The sequence below is a fragment of the Chionomys nivalis genome, chromosome 24 (genome assembly GCF_950005125.1).
Source record: "Chionomys nivalis chromosome 24, mChiNiv1.1, whole genome shotgun sequence".
Taxonomy (NCBI): domain Eukaryota; kingdom Metazoa; phylum Chordata; class Mammalia; order Rodentia; family Cricetidae; genus Chionomys; species Chionomys nivalis.
Genome location: NC_080109.1, coordinates 39,030,790 through 39,056,998, shown reverse-complemented (window position 1 = coordinate 39,056,998; position 26,209 = coordinate 39,030,790). Strand labels below are relative to the sequence as shown.

Genomic DNA, 26,209 nt, shown 5'->3' with positions numbered 1-26,209 from the left:
ATATATAACAAAACAGTTAATAAGTAAGAGTTACAGTTGTCAGAATACAATCAAAATATCACACAACATATACCTAGCTAAATTTTTCTTGCCACCTTGGGTATCTCTTCCTTCTGTCCTTTGACTCAGGTCGTCAGACTCTTGTCCTATCTCCTTGGTTGTAGGCTACTCAATTTACTTGAAACTTCACAATTTGTGTGTGTTAATTAAAAAAATAATTTTTATAGTTCTTTTGACTTTGTCTTGTTAGAATAGGAATACTATATCTCGTTTTTCAACATACTGCTGGAGGGAGTTGACCCCCCAAAAATTCTATGTGATTCTTTATGGTTTAATTTTTTATTTATTTATTTATTTTGGTTTTTCGAGACAGGGTTTCTCTGTAGCTTTGGTGCCTGTCCTGGAACTAGCTCTTGTAGACCAGGCTGGCCTCGAACTCACAGAGATCCGCCTGCCTCTGCCTCCCGAGTGCTGGGATTAAAGGCATGCGCCACCACCGCCTGGCAAAATGTCCTCTGACCTCCTTGTCGGGGAAAATATTATTTTCTATAGGTACAATGAAAGCAATGCAAAACCAAAACTTCAACACCTTAAATAACCTAGTGCCCAATATCTGGAACTCACTCAGGATCTTCTGGGCTCCAAAGAGCTTGGGCAGCTCTAGTTCTCCATCTCTGTCACTATCAGCTTCCATAGCTCCTCTCATAGACACAGGCCAGTTTCACTTCACAGATGATTCTGTCCTTAGTGACTGTCCCACAGTCTGTGTGTCTCCAAAATGCTGAAGTCTCCAAAGGCTGTACCATCACAAGTGGCCTCCTGGCCTCTTATCAGGGACTCTACCCCTGCCACATGCTGCCAAGCATCAACTATTCTCCAAGACCCCTTCAACCCTATAGCTTTTATGCTAGCAAAACCATTACCTGGAAAATGCTAACATATCACCAAGTTTGGCTGACAGCATGCAGTGCAGTCTTGGGCCCTCTGTACCTCAGCTTCTGTGAGCTGATCCTGAAGAAAGCTCTCCAGGTTTCTTGTCAGTGATGCTGGCCTTTTCTTATCACAGTTGATTTTTTGGGGGGTGGGGTACCAAAATTCTTTACTTAAAAAAAAATGGTACAAATGAAAGAACTTAAGCAGATGTTTTGGTGCGACTTATAGAAAAGATAAAGGCAGACCGACATGCACGCACTGCCTCAGTGACCAGAAAGTCACTTGTGGCTTTGGGGAAGTCAGCTTAGCTCTCATTACTGTGCCCCAGGGTGTGCTTGTCAAACAGATATTCTGCCATGCCAGCTTCAGGGGCTCCCATCTTGCGCAAGTTGGTCACGTGGTCGCCCAGTTCCATGATGGATTTCACCTGCTCATTCAGGTAATGAGTCTCAATGAAGTCACACAAGTGGGGGTCATTTTTGTCAGTAGCCAGTTTGTGCAGTTCCAGTAGTGACTGATTCGCGCTCTTTTCCAGATGCAGTGCACACTCCATTGCATTCAGCCCGTTCTCCCATTCATCACGGTCTGGTTTCTTGATCTCCTGCAGGAAGATTCAGCCGCCTTGTTCGTTCTGCGGCTTCATCAGTTTCTCAGCATGTTCCCTCTCCTCATGAGATTGGTGGAGAAAGTATTTGGCAAAGTTCCTCAGAGCCACATCATCCCGGTGGAAGTAGCAAGACATAGACAGGTAGACGTAGGAGGCATACGGTTCCACATTGATCTGGCGGTTGATGGCAGCCTCCGAGTCCTGGTGCTGGTTCTGGCACACTTGCAAGGTAGATGCAGTAGTCAAGGCGGCGGCTGGCGATGCTGGAGCGGTGGAGCGACGAGGTTGCAGAGGGTTCTGGCTTGGAGCAGCCCCCTGGGGTCAGAAGGGTCCAGCGCTGGTTCCCGTTCAAGCACTGTTGAAGCAGGAAACCGCGGCTACTCCGAGCGAGAACGTCTCTCGCAGTTGATTTTTTAAAACCTTAGCTGATCACATTGAAGTCCCAGTAAAGCAGAAGTTTCACATCAGGTACCGGCCTCTCGTAAATCACAGTTGATTCTTCATTCCGAGTTAACCAGAACTAGAGACTTTTAGTTCAAATCTGATCGATTCCTTAAGGGACTCAGACTTCTCCCTCCAACTTCACAAACCAGGCCTCCACAAACCGTGCATTTATCTCAGCACGCATATTCTCCACACAGACTAACTCATTAAGCTTTGAGTACTCAAAGGCATTTTAAACCCAATGTTCCAAATTCCTTCCATAATCAAAACAGCATGGTCTGGGATGTCGGAACAACACCACATGATCCTGGCAGCAATTTCTGTCCTAGCTTCTTATTGTTGTGATAAAGACCATGACCAAAACCAGCTTGAGGAAGAAAAGGTTTGTTTTGGCATACAGGTTGCAGTCCACCATGAAAGGAAGTCCAAGCAAGAACTCACCCAGCACCGTGGGGCAGGAACTGAAACAGACACCATAGAGAGTCACTGCTTTCTGGAGAGTTCTTCTCGGAGGGGCTTCCTTAGCCGGCTTTCTTATATGGATCCTGTCGTGTTCCCCATCTGGGCGACATCTGCCAGGTCCCGCTCAGCTTATTCATCCACACTTGGAGGGAAGAATGAGGATTAAGAAAGCGATAGACAAGCAACAACTGGCAGAGTCAGGAGGGCATCTGATAAATACTGAGATTTTCCCTGCATTTATTTCTCATAATCTTTATACACCCCAATACAAAGTGGGGGGAGACAAGAGGCTTCTTTACCATGATATAAGGAACGAACAAAGTAATAACCTTCTCAATACCCAAAATACCAAGTACCCACACCCTATAGGTCAAAACATTGTTAGTAACCATACCTTAAGTGAAACTTGCTGTTGTATAACCTTGAAGGAGCAAGAATAGGTCTGAACTCTCTGTCCTTTAGTCAATGTGGATCCACTTCTGTGGGTTCCCACAATATCCTAGTATTAACTGCCCAGAATGGTACTGCCCACAATAACCTGGCCCTCCCTTATTTGCCATTAATCAAGAAATGCCCTACAGTCTTGCTTATAGGCTAATTTGTTGGGGACATTTTTTTCCAATTGAGATTCCCTCTTTCCAGAGGACCCTATTTTGTGTCAAGTTGGTATAAAACTAACCAACACATTGCTTTTTCTTTGTTTTTCATCCTTGGTAGTTGTATTACTTATTTTTTATATTTTAATTTATATGACTTTGTTCTAATAGATGATTTATTTGGTAAAAATGTTTTATTCTTTGTATGTATATACATGTTCACATGTGTGTCAGGGATTAAGTGCACATGCAATGAAGGCTAGAGGTTGATGCTGTAAGTCTTCCTCAGTGGCTCTCCATCTTGTTTTTAATGACGTGGTCTTTACTGAACCCGGAACCTAGGGTTCCCAGCCCCCATGGAAGCTCCTGTCTCCACCCCTACAGAATTGGAATTGCACGTGCACTGGAACTCCCATTTACTCCTCCACACTGGTGCTGGGGATCCAAGCTCTACATACCCCATTTCAGTGCAATCATATTTATTTGTTGGCTAGTACCCGGCTTACTTCCCATAGGCTAATGTCCTCTAGGTTCATCCGAATTGCAGCCTATGCCAGCGTTCCTGCATCTTTGAGTTTGGACAATATTTCATTGCATGTAGATGCCACATTTCACTTGTGACGTCACCTATTGGTAGAACCATGAGTAACCGCCAAATTCTGCTATGACAAACAATGCCGTGAATGTGAGGACAAGGCCATTTCTGAGCATCTTGCTGTCAGTTCTGATGTGTATATTCTCCGTGGAATTGCTGGACAACGTGGCAGCTCTGTTTTAACTGCCATACTGTCTTCCACGGGGTCAAGCTATTGTTCTTCAGTGTTTAGAAAATTAATGAGACACGACATTTCCGGCAGTGTGATGGGAAGTTCCACACAAGAAAACTTCCTGCCGTGAAATGGGATGTTCCACATGAGTCACATGAGTGCTCTCTCATGTTGACATGCTTTTAAATATCTGCTAAATAGTCATGTAACCAGACTCTAGTGTTTCTTTAGGATAGGTGCTTATTTCTTATGAAAACACAATTTTAAACATCTTTGCTATGTATCAAGTTTGTAGAATGCAATACCTTAATTTTGTCCAGAATTTAGTCAAATGTTGTTCGCTATCTTGGAAATAATTTCTCAATAGCAATGCTTTTGCAAATTTTAACCCCTATGCAGCATACATTTGTCAGTCTGTCTGTAGCGCTTGAATTTAGTTTTCTGCATATTTTATTCTGCACATTCCACATGCATATATATCCTGCGTATACAGTCTCTCTCTATAAATATATGTATACGTGTATATACATGCATATTCACACATATATGTATATATGTATGTATATATACACACACACACACACACACACATGACTTCTTTACTGTGCCACCCAGAATTGCTAGTTACCATGTGCTTTGCATACCTAGGAGACCATTAAATGATGTGTTATGGAGTGTCACCTAGAAACTGCAATTATACACCCCTTAATCCCTTCTCACAGTTAGAGTTTCTAGGAAGAGTTACCAGTTTGCCTTCTCTCCCTGCATACCACTAACTGGGAATTGCTGCCACTTATTCCTATGTTCAGAGCTGATACAGCTAGTCTGTGTGTGACGTTGGTTATTGTTTTGTTTTTGTCTTCTACTCTGACTGCACTATTTACATGGGAACCCCAATAAAGAAGGAGCTGAAAAAGTGTTCAGAAGTCTTCCATATCTGGTAGTACCAGTTACCTTGACTTTCAGTTCCAAGACCAAACAGGAGAGGGAAGGATGGAGAGAGAGAGAGAGAGAGAGAGAGAGAGAGAGAGAGAGAGAGAGAGAGAGAGAGAGAGAGAGAGAGAGAAAGCAGTAAAGTACTTGGAACCTAGAAATTTCAAGCTCATACAAACACAGGAACGACAAGGAGAGGGAAACCAGACTCCAAAGACTCTCCTGAAGACAAAATTGGTACTCTCCACTGCCGCATTGGTCCTATCCATCACACTTTACGCACTCACGCTGGTTTATTCATCTCTAATCCATTTTTAGGTATATCTTGTGACTGAAAATAAAGCCCCATTCAAATAGGATGGAAACCATACAGTCTGGGGAGCCAGGTGGTCTTTTATTCGTCAGATTCTATCGCTTCAGGATGTTATGGAAGTTTCAAATAAGCAGAATCCATAAAATGCACTGGATTTCAGCTGGAGAAAAAAATAAGTATTTTTTTATATACCAACAATAAAATCCATCATATACAGTAGTCAATGAATATGGACAAGTTATTTTGACTTTAAACCATATTGCAATAAGGTGGCCACTAAGTTGCTTTTGTTATTAGGAGTTCTTCCTTTCCTCTTCGAGTGACAAAGCCAAGGACCAATAACTGAATGGGTTGCCTAGACTAAAAGGAGAAAGTGACAAACTGATTAATTACTTGCAGGGATTCAGCATCTCCTAGATATTTGTGAGTAACCTCTGATGTGGTGATACACAGAGCTCCCAGATGCACAAAAAGAAAGGGGCTTCTTTTCTTCTGGGAATATCCATCATTTGTCAGACCAACAAAAGTACAATTAAGAGTAGAGAGCAAAGCAGTTGAGAATGTTAGGCTGCAAGAAAGAGAGTAGAAGAAAGGGAAGAGAAGGAGGGTGGCCAGCGAAGAGACGGCTAAGGACTAAAGAAGGAAGCAGGACAGACATTTTGCTAGGCTCAGTTATCCATTGTCTTATGATGGGGGGGGGGGGCTGAACTTGTTAGCTACTGCTATCTCCTCAGAGACATGACTTAAACAGTCGTTCATACCCTGAGCCAGCAACCAAAGGGCTAAGGAAGTCAGCAGCCGTGCTTACCTTTAATACAACAAAACCCAGACATGCTTTGAAAAATGATTTGCCCATGTCAGCACCATCTTCCCCAGCTCCAAGCCAGCATCCTGAGGGGGAAAGTGCCTTTCATTTGATGGAGGAAAGAGAATTAGGTCCACTGACATGACATGGGAGCCTGTGCCTGGATATCTCTGGAGACCCTTCCCCAGAACTGAGCTGAGTTGACCACAGGTTGCAGATAAAGAGCCTGGGCAGAGAACACAGTAGGCAATGCTCTCCTGGTTCTTCATGTAACAAAGTACCAAGAGAACGCGTAACACACAGAAGGACACTGCTTGCCTTCCAGTTCCTAAGCACACCAACTGTAGACTACCTGCATATCTGGACCAGATGCTACTCAGGGCTGAAACTGTGGAAGTGGCTGTAAGGTAAGAGAAAACAAGCCGTCTGCTTAGGTTTTCTAGACTCACAGTCTCAAAGCCGAACTGGAACAGACAGATCATGAATCCTTAAACTCCCAAACAGTGAGGCATGCCAGCCAGTCAGCAGCTTTCAGGAGATCACAGCTCCAGCCAGCCCTAAATACAGTACCAGAGACTGACCAGGGGTAACCAACATGGAAGGGCTCTCAGAACTTGAACAGATTCAGAAAGGAAACAGAGATATGTCTCGGTACTCCAACAAAAGGGGTAAGCGCAGAGTTGGTAGCATTTTGGAAACAAGAATTTTTGAGTTAACCAATACAACAAAGGAAATTTTCTCTTTTTACATTATGTTTTGGATTATTCAGGAATCTCACATTGTGCCCCCATCACACTCACGTCCCAGTCTTTCCATGGCCTCCCCCTTCCTTGTGACCTCCCCTACACTGAAAAAGTCCATTGTGTGTTGTCCCTATATTCACTGGAGCATGGTCAAATTCCTAGAGGCCAGTCCCCTCAAGGGAGGAAGAGTCTGTCTCCACCTGCATCCACACCAGAAGCCAGTAACTGAGGAGAGTCATGTGGTAGCTGGTGAGGGTCCGGGCCAGTTCTCCTGCATCCACCGGCATTAACACAACTTCAGGCTGCAGCCCTGACCAGACATCTGCATGGGCTTCAGTGGTAACATGGGCCACAGACATCAACACGGCCCTTGGCTGTATCAGGACCACTGACCCATTCTTGGTCCTCAGTGGCTGCATGGACTGTGAGCCTCAATGCAACCTCAGGTGGTTTCACAAGCCACTCACATCAGCATGGCTCTGCAAGGCTGCGAAGCCTAAGAACATCACCAAGGCAGAGGACAGGGGCACATACTGCTTGAGTCCACATGGATCTCAGGATTCATCATTGTCGAAGGCAGCATCATGGTCTGCAGACACCAGCACGGCCTTAGTGATATCTCAGACCACAATGGCCCTTTGAGGTGGTCCAACCCAGAAAGTAAACCTTTTCTCATCTCTGGTCTCCATCGTTGCCCGGAGCCAGGGATTCCACTACCAGTGGCAAGTTCAGAGGTTTGGTCTGTGTCTGCATAAGCTCCAGGCTATTGAACAGCAGTCCATCAACCCCAATGATTAAAGACACCATGTAGGCCTCAGCCCTCTCTCTCACCTGTCACGGCCATTGCATTTCCAGTTCTTCCTCTCTCCAGCAGTGCTTGGGGGGCTTCCCAGAAATTTTCTTTTAATATGAAGCATCAATAGCAAACAGAAGAAAGAACTGGTGGGCTCAAGGACAAGCTATTTGAGAATACATGGTTAGAAGAGAAAGATAAAGAGTGAAGAATCTTATAGGAATTCTGGAACAGTGCTGAAGGAGCAAAGACTTATTGGAATTCAGAGGATCTGAGAACACTGAAGTGGCAGAAAACATATTTAAATAAATAATATCCGAGGGGCTGGATGAATAGGCGAGAGTGCTTGCTTTGCAACGTGAGGACCTGAATTAAGATCCCAGCACCCACATAAAAAGCTGGGCATGGGGGGGGGATGGCTCAGTGGGTAAAAGTACCTGCTGCTAAACTGAATATCTGAGTCTGATCCCTGGGACCCACATGGTCAAAGGAGAGAACTGACACCCAGCAGTTGTCTTCTGACCACTGTCCATGCACCCTGGTGACCGCATACAAACACGAATACACACACACACACACACACACACACAAATATAAAGATGGATACAAATATCCAAATACAGGAAGACCAAAGGTCACCAGTAAAAATTAATTTAACCAGGTCTAACCCAATGTACTTTATAATCAAGCTCACACAGATGAAAGGAAAAGAAAAAAAAATCTCAATGTTAAAAGAGAAAAGCAACCAATTACACCAAGAGATGTTCCAATCATCTTGATAGATAGAGACTTCTCAGCAGAAACCCCATGAGCTTTATATAGGGATGAGAATAGATATTCCACACAAATGGAAATGAAAAGAAAGACGGAGCAGCCATACTAACATCAGCTGAAACAAACGTTAGATTCAAGCAGTAAACAGAAACAAGGAAGTCACTAAATAAGGATAAAGAAATGGCAGCAGATGTGGAGAGCCACAGCCAAATATCAGCCAGAGTTCAGGAAATCCCATGGAAGAGGGGAAGGGAGAACTGTAGGAGTCAGGGGGGGTCAAGGGTACCACACGAACATGGCCACACAGGCCACAGAATCAACTGACTGGGACTCATGGGGGCTCACAGAGATCAGGGAGCCTGTAGGAACTCCTGAGTTATATATATATATATATATATATATATATATATATATATATATATATATATATTAGATATAGATATATAGATAGATATAGATATAATGGCTGAGTACCTTGACATTCTTGTGGGACCCATGACAGTGGGAGCAGGGCCTGTCTCTGACACTTTTCCTTTTTCTTGGTACCTTTCTCCTCTCACTGCGTTACGTCATCCAGTCTTAACTGTAACTTGTTATACTGTTTTCGGCTGATATCCCTGGGAGGCCTGAATTCTTCTGAAGGGAAATGAAGGAGGAGTGGATCTGGGGGAAAAGGAAGGTGAGGGTTGTCATGGGGAGAGAGAGAGGAAGAAGAAACTATGGTTAGGATGTAATATATGAGAAAAGAATAAATAAAAATTTTTAAAAAGGATCGGCTCAGTGAAAGCAAATAGCAAGTCTAAATGTGTATGCCCCATTTTAACTCCAAATATAAAAGGCAAATTCTGATAAACCTAATGGAAAGATAGTTTTTAATTTATAATTCTTAGAGACATTTACACTCCACTTAAACAGTGGTCAGGTTGCCCAGACAGAAAATCAACAAACGCATCTTTGGACAAACAGATGTGAGAGATATTTACATACATTCCATCCAGCGGCTGGAATAAATCAGCAAGTGAGAGACACACTCTCATGTACCACTGTTTTCCAGGACAGAGAAACAGCCTCATTCATCAACTTACAGAAGAAGAATGAAATGTGGTTTATGTGTAGGAAGGAAAGTATTCAGATAGAAGAAAGAAATCTTGGCACTTGACACAATATGAATTGAACTGGATGACATTATTTTAAGTGAAACAGGTCAGGCACAGGACAAATATCACAACATCTCAATAACAGATAAAAATCTTCAAAAATAATACAATAAAATTGAGAACAGAATGGTGGTTACCAGAGGCTGGAGACAGCAGGGAAAGGGATGAGTGATCAATGGGCTCCAAGTTACAGTTAGAAGGAAGCAGCAGGTCCCCGATATTATACAGTTGTGAACACAATCACAATTACATCCAGAAACTTAAAAAAGTTAAATGAAAATATTTTAAAAGATTGCAAATAAATGATAGATATTTTGATAGATAAATATAATTAACATGTATTAAATACCATGTAATGCATAGGCACAGTGAGCACTACACGGTATTTAAGTTACACCATTGTTAGGTGTAACTAATGTTTTTAAGTATCAGTGACAAATGAAAATTAAAGTCTCATAAAAAGAATATTTTCTGGCAATCAAACTTTCCAGGCCTAAGCTGGTAGAGGAAAGAAATGGCCATCACCAGGCAGTCGGGCACCATTGTGGTGGCTAAAAGTACAGGGTGAGTAAATGGGAGAGAGAGAGAGAGAGAGAGAGAGAGAGAGAGAGAGAGAGAGAGAGAGAGAGAGAGCCCTGTGGATGTCTGGGCCTGGTCTATTGCCAAGGGCCAGGCTTTGAACCAAGGCCCTGAAGCACCTGAGGGGGCCTTTGTTGATGTCTGTGGCTCCTGCTGCCACTGAAGGTCATACAGAAGTCTGTAATCTGGGCTGCCACCAGGGGCCATGTTGGTATCCAAGGATCATCCTGCCATGGGAGTCATGCCGATCTGAGTGGCCTGGGGCCATAGTGACATCCACATGGATGCCCAGGATCTAGGCCACAATGGGTGACGATGTTGGTGTCTGAGGTCTTTACTGCCACTAGCGCCAAGACAAATTGAGCAGTCAGTGCTGTCACCTGTGTCCATGGTATTGTCTGGGCCAGGGCTATTGTGAGGGCCATGTCTGGGTTCATGGCCTGCCACAGCCAGGGTCTGTGTTGATATCCATAATTCCTGATACCATCGAAGGCCATGCCAATGCCTGGAGTCTGGCTGCCATCTGGGGCCATGTTGCTGTCTAAGGGCCATGCTGCCACTAAGGCCATACTGATCTGGGTGCCCTATGCTACCACCAGGACCATGTGATATCAGGGCTCAAGGTGCTGCTGAGGGCCAAGTCTGGGTTTGTGGTCCTGCTGCAGTTAAAGCCTATGATGATGTCTATGGCCCATGTTATCACAGGGGTCATGGAGCCATGCTGTGCAGAGCCAGAACCATCCTTCACTGGCCCTGGGATAGCTGGTTCTGCCTTTGCTGGATTTTGCAACAGAAGAGCTGACTCTGTCCCTCAGAGAAGAGCTTGTTCTATACTTGGGAAAGATGGCCCCATCCCTCACCGTGGGCATGCACCTCATCTGAGCAGCAGACTAGAGATGATCCTGCTATCAGTGATACAGATGAGCTGGGTGTGAGAGCAGGAGAACTGACCCCTCCCTCATATGCCCCCCAAAAGCAATTGGGAGAGAGGGCCCAGTACCTCTAGTAGGCAAGACAGTAGAGCTGGCTGGGGTGGTGTGAGCATGAGTGAGCTGGATCTGAGGGCCTGAGAGCAGAACTGGCCTGATCCTTGCTGCAGGCTGCATTGAGTGGTGTAGTATGACAAGCTGTGGGCTGTGTCCTGCCACCTGGCTAACTTACGCCCGAAATAATTACAAAGAAATTGTATTAATTAAATCATTGCCTGGCCCTTTATCTCTAGCCTCTTATTGGCTAACTCTCACATTTTGATTTAACCCATCTCCATTAATGTGTATTACCACTTGACTGTAGCTTACCAACATGAGTCTAATCAGCATCCGTCTTGGGCAGGAGAATCATGGCGTCTGCCTGACTCTGCTCTTCTTCCCAACATCCAGTTTTGTCTTTCCTGCCTACCTAAGTTTCTGCCCTGTCAAAAGGCCAAAGCAGTCTCTTTATTCAACCAATGAAAGCAACACATCCTACACCAGACTGGGCTGCCTGAGGCAGTGCTGAAGAGCTCACTCAGGTGGTGACCATGAGGTAAAGTTAGTGAATTGACCAGCCCAGCTACCATGCAGGCCCAGACCCAGGGCTGAGTTAGCCCACCTCATCTATGAACTGCTGGAGCATGTGAAAAAGACAAACCCACAAATCCAGAACTGCAGGATCCTCAAGACAGGACAGCAGGATGTCCAAGAAGAGTCCCAGTGAGAGGCCGTTATCAGTGGGGTAGCAGAAGCCAGGGGCCTCAAGCCAGACCAATGACTTGTGACAATGAACACTTGCCAGTAAAGACAGATGGACTAAAGGGTAAACTGTGTGGCTCAATGGACCGCCACATGGCAGCTTACATGATGAGGTTCTTCTTCTTTGTTTTCTTTTTGTTGTGTTGTTTGGTTTGGATTTTTTGCTTGTTTTTTGTTTTTTATTAAATTTGGTTTTATTTGAGGAGAGGTTGCAGGAGCAGAAGGCAGATGTAAGGAGACCAGGAGATGAATGGGGTTAGAATGCATGCTGTGAAATCCATGAAGAATCAATAAAAGTTTTAAAAAAATTAAGAAAACAAATATTTTCCATTAACAAAGGTTATTCTGAAAGTAAAAATCTATAAAATAATATTTTATTAGATGTCATTTTTATAAATTGAGCTAGTGGCCGGGCAGTGGTGGGGCACGCCTTTAATCCCAGCACTCGGGAGGCAGAGGCAGGCGGATCTCCGTGAGTTCAAGGCCAGACTGGTCTACAAGAGCTAGTTCTAGGACAGGAACCAAAAACAAACAAACAAACAAAAAACTATGGAGAAACCTTGTCTCGAAAAATCCAAAAAAAAAAATGAGCTAGTGTATCATCAGAGTTTGAACTATTATTATTCATCAGAAATATCTTCTTCTTCTTCTTCTTCTTCTTCTTCTTCTTCTTCTTCTTCTTCTTCTTCTTCTTCTTCTTCTTCTTCTTCTTCTCCTCCTCCTCCTCCTCCTCCTCCTCCTCCTCCTCCCCTCCTCCTCCTTCTCCTCCTCCCTCCTCCTCCTTCTCCTCCTCCCTCCTCCTCCTTCTCCTCCTCCTCTTCTTCTTCTTCTTTTCCTCCTCCCCCTCCTCCTCCCCATCATCATCCTTCTCCTCCTCCTCCTCATCCTCCTCCTTCTTCTTATTTTCCTCTCCCCATCTTTCCCTCTCTTCCTCTCTCTGCCTCCCTCCCTGAATGGGTTTTTAACGTTTTAAGACTTTCATAGTTGACTATACTGTGTTTACACCATTCCCACGCCTCCCTCTCCATTGTCTAACTCACTCTATGACGCTCCCTCCTAGATTCCTGACCTCTTCTATATTTATTTTCATTTTAGAGAGAGAGAACCTAATGCATCCATTTAGTGTTGCTCATATGTACATGTGTTTAAGGACAACACAAAGAATCGGATAACCTATCATGGGTCTTTTCTCTGGAGAAAACTGATTCCTCCCCCCTCAGCATCCATTAATTGCATGTAGTTCTTCATTCAAGAGTGGGGCTTTGTGAAATTCCCCATCACCATAGGTATGTATGCTAGTTTGAATATAATTGGCCCCATAATCTCATAGGGAGTGGCACTATTGGGAGGTGTGACTTTGTTGGAGTACAACTGGCCTTGCTGGAGGACATGTGTCACTGTGGAGGTGGGGTTTGAGGTCTCATATATGCACAAGCCATGCCTAGTCCCTCATTCACTTCATATTGCCTGTAGGATTGACATATAGCTCTGTCTCCACTCTCAGCTCCTTCTCTAACACTGTGTCTACCTGCATGCTGCCATGTCCCGCCATGATAACAGACTAAACCTCTGAAAGTGTTGTTAATTTTTTTTTTCATTTATAAGAGTTGCTGTGGTCACAGTGTCTCTTCACAGCAATAGACACCCTAACTGAGACAGTGTATCACGTGGAATGATCACTATGCAGGTCTTGTTCAGGCAACCATATTGTTTGGATTTCTCAAGTCCTTTGACTTTCACAGTCTTTCCGAACATTTTCCACAGAGTTCTCTGAACTGTAACTCTAGGGGTTGTTTTGTAGCTGTAATAACTAGAGCTGTGCAAGGTCACTTATCCTCTGCATGTCGACCAATCGTGGTCACAGGGAGCTTCTGGTCTTTCAACCATTGTTCTGTCTGAAATGCTATCCTCTCTCCCCATCTGTCCCACCATTACACAGACCCTCTCTGGATCACTCCTATTGTTTTACAAGCATCCCCTCCTCTGAAATCATTCTCTTGCTTGGGTTTGGATGGGAATCACTCCTCCAATTTCCTGTGTATGTCCCCACACTAGCCTATAATGCACTAACACCACTCTCTGTGTGTCTGTCACATCTGTGACTCCACCTTGACGCCTGTTATGGTCCGTGACAAATAGTAATCAATATGGGCATTGATCTTTAGCTCTCTAGAAGCCTCTTGTTTCCCCTGGCTGCAGCCAATTGTCCAAGCTCCCTTGTTGCTAGAAGTAGCCATTAGCCTACACTTCCAGATAATGATCTATAGGTATGGGTTTCTAATGGTAGTGTACTCTTATATAGGTATGGGTTTCTAATGGAAGTGTATCCTTATTACTTGGGTCTGAACCTAATTCCCTACAATTTGACTTTTTTTCTCATAATAAATTCTACTGATGGTTATGACTTGGAGAAAAGATGAGGTTTGTGGGTAGAGGGGTCTGATTTTAATCCTTTCTGGATCCCAAAGCCCCAAAGTAATCACTAAGTAGGGTGTTTTGAAGACAATCACCGTCAAAGTGACTTTTTAGAAGGTTAACTTCAGAAACATTTGGGAAAGGGGACAATGATGTCTGCCCACTAGACATGCACTGCATACAATTCTGCCTTTTTGAAGGTTTTATGTATGAAAATTCAGACAAAATGTGCTTAAAGCATAAAACCATGCTAATTGATTCTTCCATGACTTCGGGTGTTGGAATTACTCGCCCAGCGGTGCATCAGCCTCTGTAAGCAGGTTTAAAGGGCCATCTTTCAGAAGGGCAACACTGTGCCAGCCACGTGGTGCATCATTCTAGCGTAGAACTGCAGGAGCCAAGGTAGCAAAGTGGGCACAGAACCTAGAGCAAGAAGCCGCATTCAGATGAAAGACTGATCTTGGACGCCTTATTGACATAATAGACCCAGCAAGAAAGCTGACTTAGAAAGACAGAAACCAAAAGAAACCACGTGTGATGTTCGTTGTCTCTCACAAGCGCCAGGAAAGAAGTTTTGATCTTGATGGCTGCCAATTACTGGCAGCTGCAGGCGGGGACTGCGTTTGCTTTCTCTGACTCAAAGCAGTGACAGCAGGGCGTGATTTACAGTTTTGTTGTTTAGGGCCTGTCAGATCACTAGTCAAGGACAAAGAAAATAATGGTTTCTTGGGGTGGAAAATTTTCATCTATAACCCAGTGTTAATCGTGTTCGTGTCAGCATAGTAAATCCCTGAGATGATCAACTTATAAAGGCAAAGTATGATTCCGGCTCATGGCTTTGGAGCTTTTAAGGTTGTTCAGCCCCATTGTTCTGGGGACTGAAACGAGGTAGGAGAGCACAGGAAAGCACACCATGATGCAAATTACCCCCTTACTCACAGTCACACAAGGGAAGAAGAAGAGGGTGTTGGGGCCCCACATTCCTCTTAAGGCCGCATCCTCAGTGACCAGAACCCTTTTCCAACCCCACCCTTTAAAGGCCCCACCAACCTCCAAACACCAGCACTCTGAGGACAGGTCTTTAAAGTCGCTTGGGAGGAATCTCAGCAATAAACTGTAATATCTGGCGTGAGCCTCTCCCCAGAGGCAAGGGGTTTTCAGAGACCAGATTTGCTTGGAGCAAATAGAGGAGAGAGAAGTTTGAACCCCATGTCTCCATAGCGCCTTCATACCATGGTTAATATGAGACAATCTTCACACAAACCCAAGTGCCAGTTGAGATCCCAAGACAGGTTCCAGAAATTTCAAGTGGGTCATAGTCACAGGTAGTTTTTGGGTATACCCTGACCACATTTTTTTTTTAAGATTTATTTATTATGTATACAACTTCCTGCCTCCATTTATACCCACACGCCAGAGGAGGGCACCAGATCTCTTTACAGATGGTTTGGAGCCACCATGTGGTTGCTGGGAATTGAACTCAGGACCTCTGGAAGAGCAGACAGTGCTCTTAACCACTGAGCCATCTCTCCAGCCCCTACCCTGACCACTTCTAACTCCTTTTATTCTCCGCTTTCTATCTGCCATGAAGGGACTGACTTACTTTCTTCCACAACACACTTTGGACACCATGACATTCTGCCAAGTAGACAGAGCCACATAAGCATGTGTTGAAGCCTCTGAATCCATGAGCCAAAATAAATTACTAAGTGTTTGAGACCAAAAATTTTGTCGCGGAACACAAAATTAGTTAGTATACTTTCCTCAGGAGTTATATCTCCCCACCTCAGTCTCAAGATACTGCGAGACCATGGGTTACACAAGGCAAAACACATCGCTTCCCAGGCCTTTGGGTAAGAAGCTAGAAGAGGCACACTTTTCTATCAGAGCTGCACAGAAGAAGTAAGCTGATGTGGGAGTGTCTTTATCTATCTGTTGCTTTCATTAGATAATTAATAAAGAAACTGCTTGGCCTTTGATATGACAGAAAATTAGGCAGGCGGATTAAACAGAACAGAATGCTGGGAGGAAGAAAGCAGTGAGCCGGACGCCATGCCTCTCCTCTCCAGGCAGTCGCCATGATTCTCCTCTCCGAGACAGATGCAAGTTAAGACATGCTGAATCTTTCCTGGTAAGCTACCACCTCGTGGTGCTATACAGATTATTAGAAATGGGTTAATCAAGATGTGAGAATCAGCCAGTAAGAGGTTAGAGATAATGGGCCAGGCAGTAATTTAATTAATACAATTTCTGTGTGGTTATTTCGGGGGCTAAGCTAGTCAGGTGGCGGGACGCAGCCCACCGCTCCTACTACAGTAAGCTATGGTCCACGGCTTCTCAAGTACTGAAGGAACCCATACAATATGTAATATAATAAGTCCACCCGCCTAAAGTTTTTGAAGAACTCAGTAACTGGAAAGAATTACGATTGACCCAAGCCTCCAGAGCTCACATACAGATTCTCTAAGTGAGAGCAATTTCTCATGGTACTACAGTGTGCAGCATGGGTGACTGACTGCAAACCCGACCATTGCTTCTTCCAAAGAGGGTTCTTCAGCTCTGGAGTTAGTTTATGATCCCAGAGACTGCCTTGCTATTTTTCTGTGGAATGTGAAAAATAAACCATGAGGGTTATAACAAGAAACAAGATGAAGATTTTTAAAATTACATGAGGTATTTGCCACAATTATCTAGTTCCCAGCAATCTTTCCATTCATTGTGTGTTTATTGTCCGCGAAATATTAATATTCATGACCCTTCTCTCCCGTATCTTGTTACAAAAGACAGTAAACACGATAGGTATGGAATCTTCAAATAATTTTTTTTTGGCAATAAGGTGTTCTTTTATTCAAGGTTTTCCCTCATATACCATTGTAAACTATAACTGATTTTAGTTTAACTAAGACTGATTCTGTTTTTAAGCCTTAATTCTTAAATTTTAAATAAAATATATTTGTTGCTCTCCACTTCCCTTTCCTCCCTCTAACCCCTTCCATGACACCCCCATTACTCCCTTTCAAACTGAAGCCCTCATTCTCTTGGAAAGCTATTAGTGTGTGTGTGTGTGTGTATGTGTGTGTGTGAACATACACTACCTGATAGACACATTTAGTGTTGTTTTTGAGCATATGATTTCAGGGATAACCACTCAACAAAAAGAGACCATTACAGAAAAAATACCACTGGTCATAATTCAGATAGTGCGATGCTCAACTCCAAGGGGTTGTATATCTACAAAACTCCCACACCTAAGGTTCAGGCAACATTAAGAAACAGGTGGATGAGAGATTGTCGGAGCCAGAGGACCAGGAACTTTGCTGTCATTGTTATGTCTCCTAGAAATGACAGGGAAGCTACACCCATGATACCTCAACAATATGGCTGCCTAAAGGAGACCTGAATGATCACAACCCAACAGACATACTAATATAGAAAAGAGGAGTCTCAGAAGGCTCTACCCGTAGACAAGGAATCAGCAGCACCTAGTGACTGATGAGAGAGAACTCTCCCACGGATGAGCCCCTAACAGGTTATTCCACATAAAGTGGTCAGGCCTAAGTCTTACTTAAAATTCTAAACCCCAAACTACTAAATAGCAGCAAAGTAAAAGACGAGTATAGTAGTAGGGTTCAAAGCACAACACCCCAAGCATGGCATCTCAGAATAGCATCCTGCTGATCTTCCAACCCTACTGTCTCCCTGAGGCAAATCACAAAAAGCGGCCTTTCTCTTTCCTGAACTGGAGTCTTGAATACAATCCTCAAATGATAAGCTCACCCTGCTCAATAAGCCTTCTCTTTCAAGAACTTCATTCTAGAAGAATCTGCCTAATACTTGTGTGGAACAATGCTACCCATGTAGAGAAAAATCTGACCAGAGAGTCCGTGCTGGGTTCGTAGCCTCTCTTTTCACTCACTGGAACCTTTTGTCTATTGTACTTCTGAACCATCTAACCCAAGCATAAAACCAGGCAATCCTCCCGTGTCTTTGTGTAGTCACTCCTGAAAGCACCGGGTTCGAGTACAACCTTGGCCAAATGGCTTTGTTAAGCTTTCTTCCTTTCAACTTGCCTTGTGGCTTAGGGTCCATGGTCCTTATGGATGAGGGGTTGAGAACAGTCAACATCCTTCAGCTTCCCACAGTGCTGGAAGAGTACGCATCCCCTGGTAGTGGTAGTGGGATGGGGCGCTCATACACAGCTTTAAATAGTTTTTATGCCACAAAGAAGAAGGTGGGTGTTTTGTTGTCATTTACAACAAAATGGATAAAACAAAGCTCAAGTTTTCTTTACTAAAGAAATTTCCAGAACTTTTACATGGTAATTTGTATTATGTATCTCAGAAAATAATACACTACGCTGTCCTTTTCAAGTTCAGTTGATTAAAATATTCTTTTCTCCATTTTTTTTTAAACAAAATTTTCCTCGACCAGTTTTCTGGATAGCTAATAGAGAAGTCATGAGTTATCATAGTACTAAATGTGGCCCATGAATCAGTAATATGCACCATACCTGTAGTTTGAACTCTATCTATATCTACTCCTTCAGTCCCTGCTATGTTGTTAAAGCAATGTTTTACAGTCTCATGTTTGAGAAAAACTGGACTGGTAGCTGATTCCAAGGCCAAGGCCACAGCACATAGGTTGATTAAAGCATACTGTGTTGTCTTTCTACAATACCATCTTCGTGATGACAAAGACTGTCTTGCTCAAAGCTGTACCCAGTAAACCAGAAGAGTGTCATTGGAACCCACAGGTAGAGTGGTATATTGTTTGTATTTTGTTAATTAAATCTTGCCTGAAGACCAGAGGCAAAGCTAAAGCCACTGAAAGTCAGGTAAATGTGGCACATACTTTTAATCCCAGGATTTGAGAGACAGAGGCAGATGGATCTCTGTGAGTTCAAGGCTACCCTGGGCTACACAAGATCAATGCAGAAAAAAAATCCAGGATATAAAATGAGAGAAGAGAGAGGTTTAGGCTGCTTAGTCTGGGGTCACTAAGCCTTAGTAGAGCTAAGACTTCTCTAGTGGCTTGGCTGCTTTGCTTTTCTGGTTTTCAGGTTGAACCCCAATATCTGTCACTGAGTTTTTATTATTCAAGCTACACAGAGGCATTTGATAAATGTCCACAACTATGATGTATTATGATCTCGATAGTGTCTTGATTAATTATCCATTATGTGTTCCCTGAAGCATTTAATATCAACTTAACATCACCTTGATTGGCTGCCTCCAAGGGTGGGGCATAAGTTTTCAAGAAGGAATTGTGGCCTTTCTAGAAGTCATCCATCCTGAGTAAGCTTCAGCCCCCAAGATGGATTGCAAGGCAGAATAAGCTTCGTCTTTCCAGACAGACTACAAATTCATTGCAAACATAGCAGAAGATGATCGAGTAGAAAACAGAAATGGGAAAATAGGTAATAAATCAACCGTGGAAGTAAGATTCCGTCAAGGGTTTTATCACAGGGTTTTCTGGTTGACTGTCAGAGAGTTGCCTCCATGTTCTACAAGATCAGATTTGGCCTCTCACTGAGGTTGTCTGCAGTATGAGCTTCATTTTGGTCTTTCTTTTCTCCTCATGCCTTCCTCGGGCTCCTATAGATTACAGGCCACATGTCTGACAACACTAACATGATTTGTGAGGAAGCTCTTTGAGATCTTTGCAAACTGGAGTAATGAATTTAACTCTTATTAAGGGTAATTATGGAGGCAGTTTTGATGTGAAATTATAAAATAAGGACACATTTCCTGATTTGATAATGGAGGAGCATTCATTTCTAAAAATACCACAAAAGTATAACTCAATACAAATGTGTAGCTAATGGAACTGAGGGCATCTTTGGGTGATAGCCATTAGAGTATTGCTTCCATCAGCTATGAGGACAGAGCAGACAGCTGTTTGCCTCCTCTATCTCCACAGAGCACTTTCTACTCAAACTTGTTCACTGATGACTTCTAAAGAAGCCCAGCTCTCATCTCTAGCCCTGTAATGTCTAGGATCTCTAGCACGCCACTCACCTTTGACCTTGAGCCTCTCTATTATCTCAATTTCCTCAGCGTTCCTCAGTTTCAGCCCTTTGTTTCTGTTGACCTCTGATCAAGCATTCACTCCCAAAGACACCACGCTCACTTCGCCTTCTGCCTGCTTCTCTGTCAGGTGAGTTCTGTGAAGCTTCCTGAAATTTCTTGGGAAGAACCCCTACTGTGTCCTCCAAATAGATCACTATATTGTGTCTCTTAGGAATGCATTGGGTTTAGATGCTGATAGATTTTTTGAGCTTCTCACAGGTGGTTGTCCAATTTTTCTCATTTATGTATTCACAATATCAATCACCAGTCGTCTAGCCACCCAAGACAACAATCATTGTAAGGAACACAAAAGACAATGACTTGACGCTAAAGCACTGTAAGCAATTGGCCTCCCATTTTCACGAGTTGAATGTTTTCTCATGGATGTATCATTGCTGAGAGGTGGTGCATCAGGGGGAGTTTAACACCATCACTGTGGGGTGGGAGTAGGGGCTCCTGATAAAGGCTGAGTTTCCCCTTCTCTGCCTCACATGCAGCCTCAACATGTTACACTTCCACCATGCAATGCAGCTGGAAAGACAACCACCAGGTCATGCAGCTGGAAAGACAGACAACCACCAGGTCATGCAGCTGGAAAGACAACCACCAGGTCATGCAGCTGGAAAGACACCCACCAGGTCATGCAGCTGGAAAGTGCCCATCAGATGTGATCTCTTAACCCAGAACCTTCCAGTCATGAGAACTGTGAGGCAAACAAACTCTTATTTATAAATTGCTCTGTATCTACAGGAGCACAAAATGACTAAGACAGCAAGACGGTTCTGAGATGCCATCAGTAATAATTAGAGTTCATTGTCAATTTGACAGGATCTGGAATCATTTAAGAAAACATATTAAGCCACGCCTGTGAGGGATTATTCAGCCTCCTACCATACCTGAGGGAGATGATACTTGTAACATAAAGGCTGGGCCTGTTTGTTTGTGTTTTCTGTCCTGCCTGGTACCCCCAGCTGTTTAGCCCCAAAGAAAATCACACATAGGTCTCCATAAATTATAAACTGATTGGCCCATTAGCTCTAACCTCTCACTGGCTAACTCTCACATCTTGATTAACCCATTTTTCTCATCTATGTTAGCCATGTGGCTCAGTACATTGTTTTTAGTGGGGCAGATCACATCCTGCTGCTGGGTGGTCTGGGCAGGAGTAGGCAGAATCAACTTCCTCCTTCCCAGAATTCTCCTGTTCTCATTAGATCATTTCTACTTCCTGTCTGGTTTCCCCCCTATACTTCCTACATGGCCAATCAGCGTTTTATTTATAACATGATTGACAGAATACAGACAATTCTCCCTGACCAGATATTCATCAGGCTAATCCAGCTGGGAAGACACAGCCTGACAGTGGAAGGCATCCCTCCTGAGTTTAAATCCTAGTGAGCTGAGCGCAGCCATTCATGGCTCCCTGCTTCCCAGCTGCATATGCGATGTGACCAGCTGCTCTAACCTCCAGCCTCTGTGATTCCCAAAGCAATGCTCTAAAGCCGAGAGCTGACACAATCCACTCCTTCTCAAGTTGCTTTGTCACAGTGACAGAAAGTTACTAAGATAATAGCCGATACAGGATGTCATTCTTCACTCAATCTTCAAGTACTTTAAGTGAATTTTATTTTGTACTGATTGGCTTATCGTGAATCCATAATGAGCTAACACCCCCTGCTCAATGACAGACCACAAATGCCAAAGACCAGGTAGGCTGACATGGACCTTCCCCACTCTCTGTTACCTCAGACCCAATTCCTAGGTTTGCCCCTAGTGCTGGGAACAGAACACCAGGGGCAGCTTCCACTCCCCCTGTCCATGCCTCCTTTGGATCCCTCAGATCATCTACCCAAGCATCCTACCTTGAACATACCAGCTAAATAGGCCAGTAAAACAGGTAACAGTCAACCAACATTCTCTGAAAATCCAGAGAGGAATCAGAAACCAAGGAACAAAACTCACAACCAACAAAGACAAACCCAGAAATCACCACCCAGACCTATAATCATCACAAACCCGGATGTCTAGATGCCAGCATAAGAAATCCTCAACACCCAGAAACCAGCTATTCTAGCACAGCAAGCCCTGAATATTCCAACATAGCTGAAGCACAAGAAAGTGACCTTAAAACCAACTATATGAAGATTCATTTCCTTAAAGAGGAAATAAATTCCTTAAAGAAAGCCAAGAAAGAAAAACAAATATTGAGAAAACAAAAATAAACAAAACTGTTTAGACCTGAACACAGAAATACAAGCGATAGAGAAAACACAAAACTGAGGGAATTCTGAAGATGAAAAATCTAGGAAATCAAACAGGAACTACAGAGTCAAGCTTTACTAACAAAATACAAGAGATGGAAATGAGGATCTCAAGAATTAAAAATACAATAGAAGAAACAGATACATTGCTCAAAAAATATGTTAAATCTTAAAAATTCCTACCATCAAACATCCAGGAAATATGGAACACTACGAAAATACCAAACCCAAAACTAATTGGACTAGAGAAAGGAGAAGAATCTCAGCTCAAAGGCTCACAAAATATTTTCAACAAAGTCACAAAAGAAAGTCCCCTAACCTAGAGGAGAACATGCCTATAAAGGTACAAGAAGCTTACAGAACACCAAATAGACTGGACCAGAAAGGAAGGTCTTCTTGCAACATAATAATCAAAACACTATACATACAGAAAAAAAGAAAGAATATTAAATATTGCAATGGAATAAGACCAAGAAAAATATAAAGGCAGATCTATTATAATTACACCTGACTTCTAAATGAAGACTCCTGGACAGATGTGCTGCAGATACAGAAAGATATAACAACAGATACTGAGGAAATTCAGAGAGTCATAAGTACATACTTTAAAAAACATGCTTTCCATCAAATTGGAAAACCTAAAAGAAATGGTTAATTTTCTCAACAGGTAACTCTTACCAAAGTTAAATCAAAATCAGATAAATATTTCAAATAGACCTTTAATCCCTAGTGAAATAGAAGCTATCATTGAAAGTTTGTATATATATGCCAGGGCCAGATGGTTTTGGCACTGAATTCTGCCAAACTTTTAAAGAAGAATTAATGCCAATACTTAAATTATTCCACAAAATAGAAACAGAAGGAACATCACTCAATTCATTATATAAAACTAGAGTTACCCTGATATCCAAACCACATAAAGCTTCAAAAAAAAAAAAGAATTACAGACCAGTTTCCCTGATAGACATAAACATACTCAATAAAATACTTGCAACAAAATCCAAAAACACATCAAAAGATCATCCATGATGATCAAGTAGGCTTCATCCCAGTGATGTTGGGATTGCTCAAGATAAGAAAATTCACCTTAGAAAGATAAAAAAGATCATCTCATTAGATGCTGGACAAGCCTTTCACAAAACCCAACACCCTTTCATGATAAAAGTCTTGGAGAGATTAGGAGTATATGGAACATATGTAACATTAAAAAAGCAATATACAGCACACCGGCTGCCAACATCAAATTAAATGGAGAGAAACTCAAAGCAATTCCACTAAAATAAAACACAAGACAAGGCTGTCCACTCTCTCCATATCTATTCAACATAGTAATCAAAGTTCTAGATAGAGTAATAAGACAACAAAAGGAGCTCAAAGGGATACAAATGGAAAAAAAATGTCAGTTTCTTTATTTGCAGATGATATGGTAATATACATAAGTGACCCTAAAAATTCCACTAGGGACCTCCTACAGCTGATAAAACACTTTCAAAAAAGTGGCTGGATACAAGATTAACTAAAAAAAAAAAATCCTATATACAAATGGCAAATGGACTGGGAAAGAAATTAGGGAAACCACGCTTTCACAATAGCTTCAAATAATGTAAAATGTCTTGAGGCAACTCTAATCAAACACGGAAAGTCTTGTATGATAAAACCTTCAAGTCTTTGAAGAAAGAAACTATGAAGGTACCAAAGGATGGAAAGCTCCACCACACTTATGAATTGACAGGATTAACAAAGTAAAAGTGACCATCTTACCAAAAACAATCTATAGATTCAATGAAATCCCTATCAAAATTTCAACAATCTTATAGACCTTGTAATGGACGATTCTCAAGTCCATATGGTAAAATAAAACTCAGGATATCTAAAATAATCCTTAACAATAACAGAATTGTTGGAAGTTTCACCATCCGTGATTTCAAGTTGTACTACAGAACTGTTGTAATAAAAACCACATGATATTGACATGAAAACAGACACATTGATCAATGAAATCACATTGAAGACCCAGATATAAATTCACACAAATATGGACAACTCATTTTTGATAAAGAAGCCAGGAAAACACACTGGGGAAAAAAAGAATCTTGAACAAACAGTGCTGGTCAATAGAATGTCTGCATGTAGAAGAATTCAAATAGGTCCATATTTATTACCCTGCACAAAACTCAAGTCCAAGTGGATCAAAGACCCCAACATAAAACCAGACACACTGAACCTGATAGGAAAGAAAGATAGAATTCAAAGGGATAACTTTGAATTCATTGGCACAGGAGACAACTTTCTGAACAGAACACCAATAGAACAGGCACTAAGATCAACAATTAACAAATGGGAGCTCATGAAGCTGAAAAGCTTCTGTTAAACAAAGGACAATGTCAATCAAAGAGGCAGCCTACAGAATTGGAAAATATTTTTATCAACTCCACATTGGATAGAGGCCTAATATCTAAACTATATGAAGAATGCAATAAACTAAATATTAAAATCCTGAATATTCTGATTAAAAACTAGGGTACAGGTCTAAAGAGAATCTCCAACTGAGGAAACTCAAATGATTGAGAAACAAACAAGTGTTCAACATCCTCAGTCAACAAGGAAATGCAAATCAAAACAACTCTGAGACTTCATCTTACATCAGTCAGAATGACTAAGATCAAAACCACAAGTGACATGTTGGTGAGGATGTGGAGCAAGGGGAACACTCCTCCTTTGCTGGTGGGAGTGCAAACTTGTACAGCCACAAGGAAATCAATATGACAGCTCCTCAGAAAATCAGGAATCAATCTAACTTAAGACCCAGCTATACTCTTAGACATAGACCCAAATGAAACTCCACCCTACCACAAGGACACTTGCTCAGCTGTGTTCATTGTGGCTTTATTCATAATAGACAGAAACTGGAAACAGCCTAAATGTCTCTCAACTGAAGAATGGAAAAAGAAAATATGGTACATTTGCACAGTGGATTATTACTTAGTGGTTTAAAAAATAAATAAAATCTGCAGACGAATGGGTGAAACTAACTAGAACCATCATCCCGTGTGAGGTAACCTAGACCCAGAAAGGCAAATATGGTATATATTCACTTATAAGTTAATATTAGCTTTTAGGTACATGATAATCAAACTACAATCCACAGATGTGGGTAAGTTAGGTAAAAAAGGAGGGCTATAGGGGAGAAGTGTGGATAACCCTGGCAAAGGGATAGAAATACTTTCTGTGGATGAGCTGAGGCCAGGTGGGAATGGGAGGATGAACAATCAGGTGGGAAGGACAGAGGTAGCGTACAAGTAGAGTCGGCTGGAATTGGGGGAACTGTAGGAGGGCAGTGTGGAAACCTAGAGCAACAGAAAATTCCGAGAGTCTATGAGGGTGACCCTAGTGAGGACTCTAGTAATGGAGAATAAGGAGTCTGAACTGACCATTTGTAGCCAGGCAAGGCTTCCAGTGGTGGGACTAGGTTGAATAAGGTTGAGTTTTTTACTGAGGGGCTCCCATGCGTATTCCTAAACAACCCAGGCTGATACTAGGAAAGGGTAGCTCTCTGAAAACTGACAGGGGTTACCCTACTGCCCAGGACAACATCCACACAGTTTGTTTAACCCAGAGAGGTCAATTAGATACTTTCATGGAGCCTGCACACCTATGTTCTACTCTCTCTGTCAGGAGAAGCTACTCTGTAGGCTATGGGGAGAAAAACTTGGACACCAAGCCTGTCACAAAATCCTCCACGTACAACCTGTCTTGCTTTAAAGACGTGCTGGGGCAGTGGTGGCACAGAATCTGTGGCAGGGGCCAACCAATGTTTGGTTTAACTTAA

At 42.6% G+C, this 26,209-nt stretch overlaps 1 protein-coding gene across 1 annotated transcript in view; it reads right to left on the bottom strand.

Moving 5' to 3' along the window:
• Nucleotides 1-1,122: 1,122 nt before the first annotated feature.
• LOC130865776 (ferritin, mitochondrial-like) overlaps nucleotides 1,123-26,209 on the bottom strand; it is a 105,080-nt gene continuing 79,993 nt past the window's right edge. Inside the window, 2 exon segments of the mRNA XM_057756740.1 lie at nucleotides 1,123-1,799; nucleotides 1,801-1,938. Of these exon segments, the coding sequence (XP_057612723.1) occupies nucleotides 1,238-1,799; nucleotides 1,801-1,938 (700 nt within the window). The 3' untranslated portion in view covers nucleotides 1,123-1,237.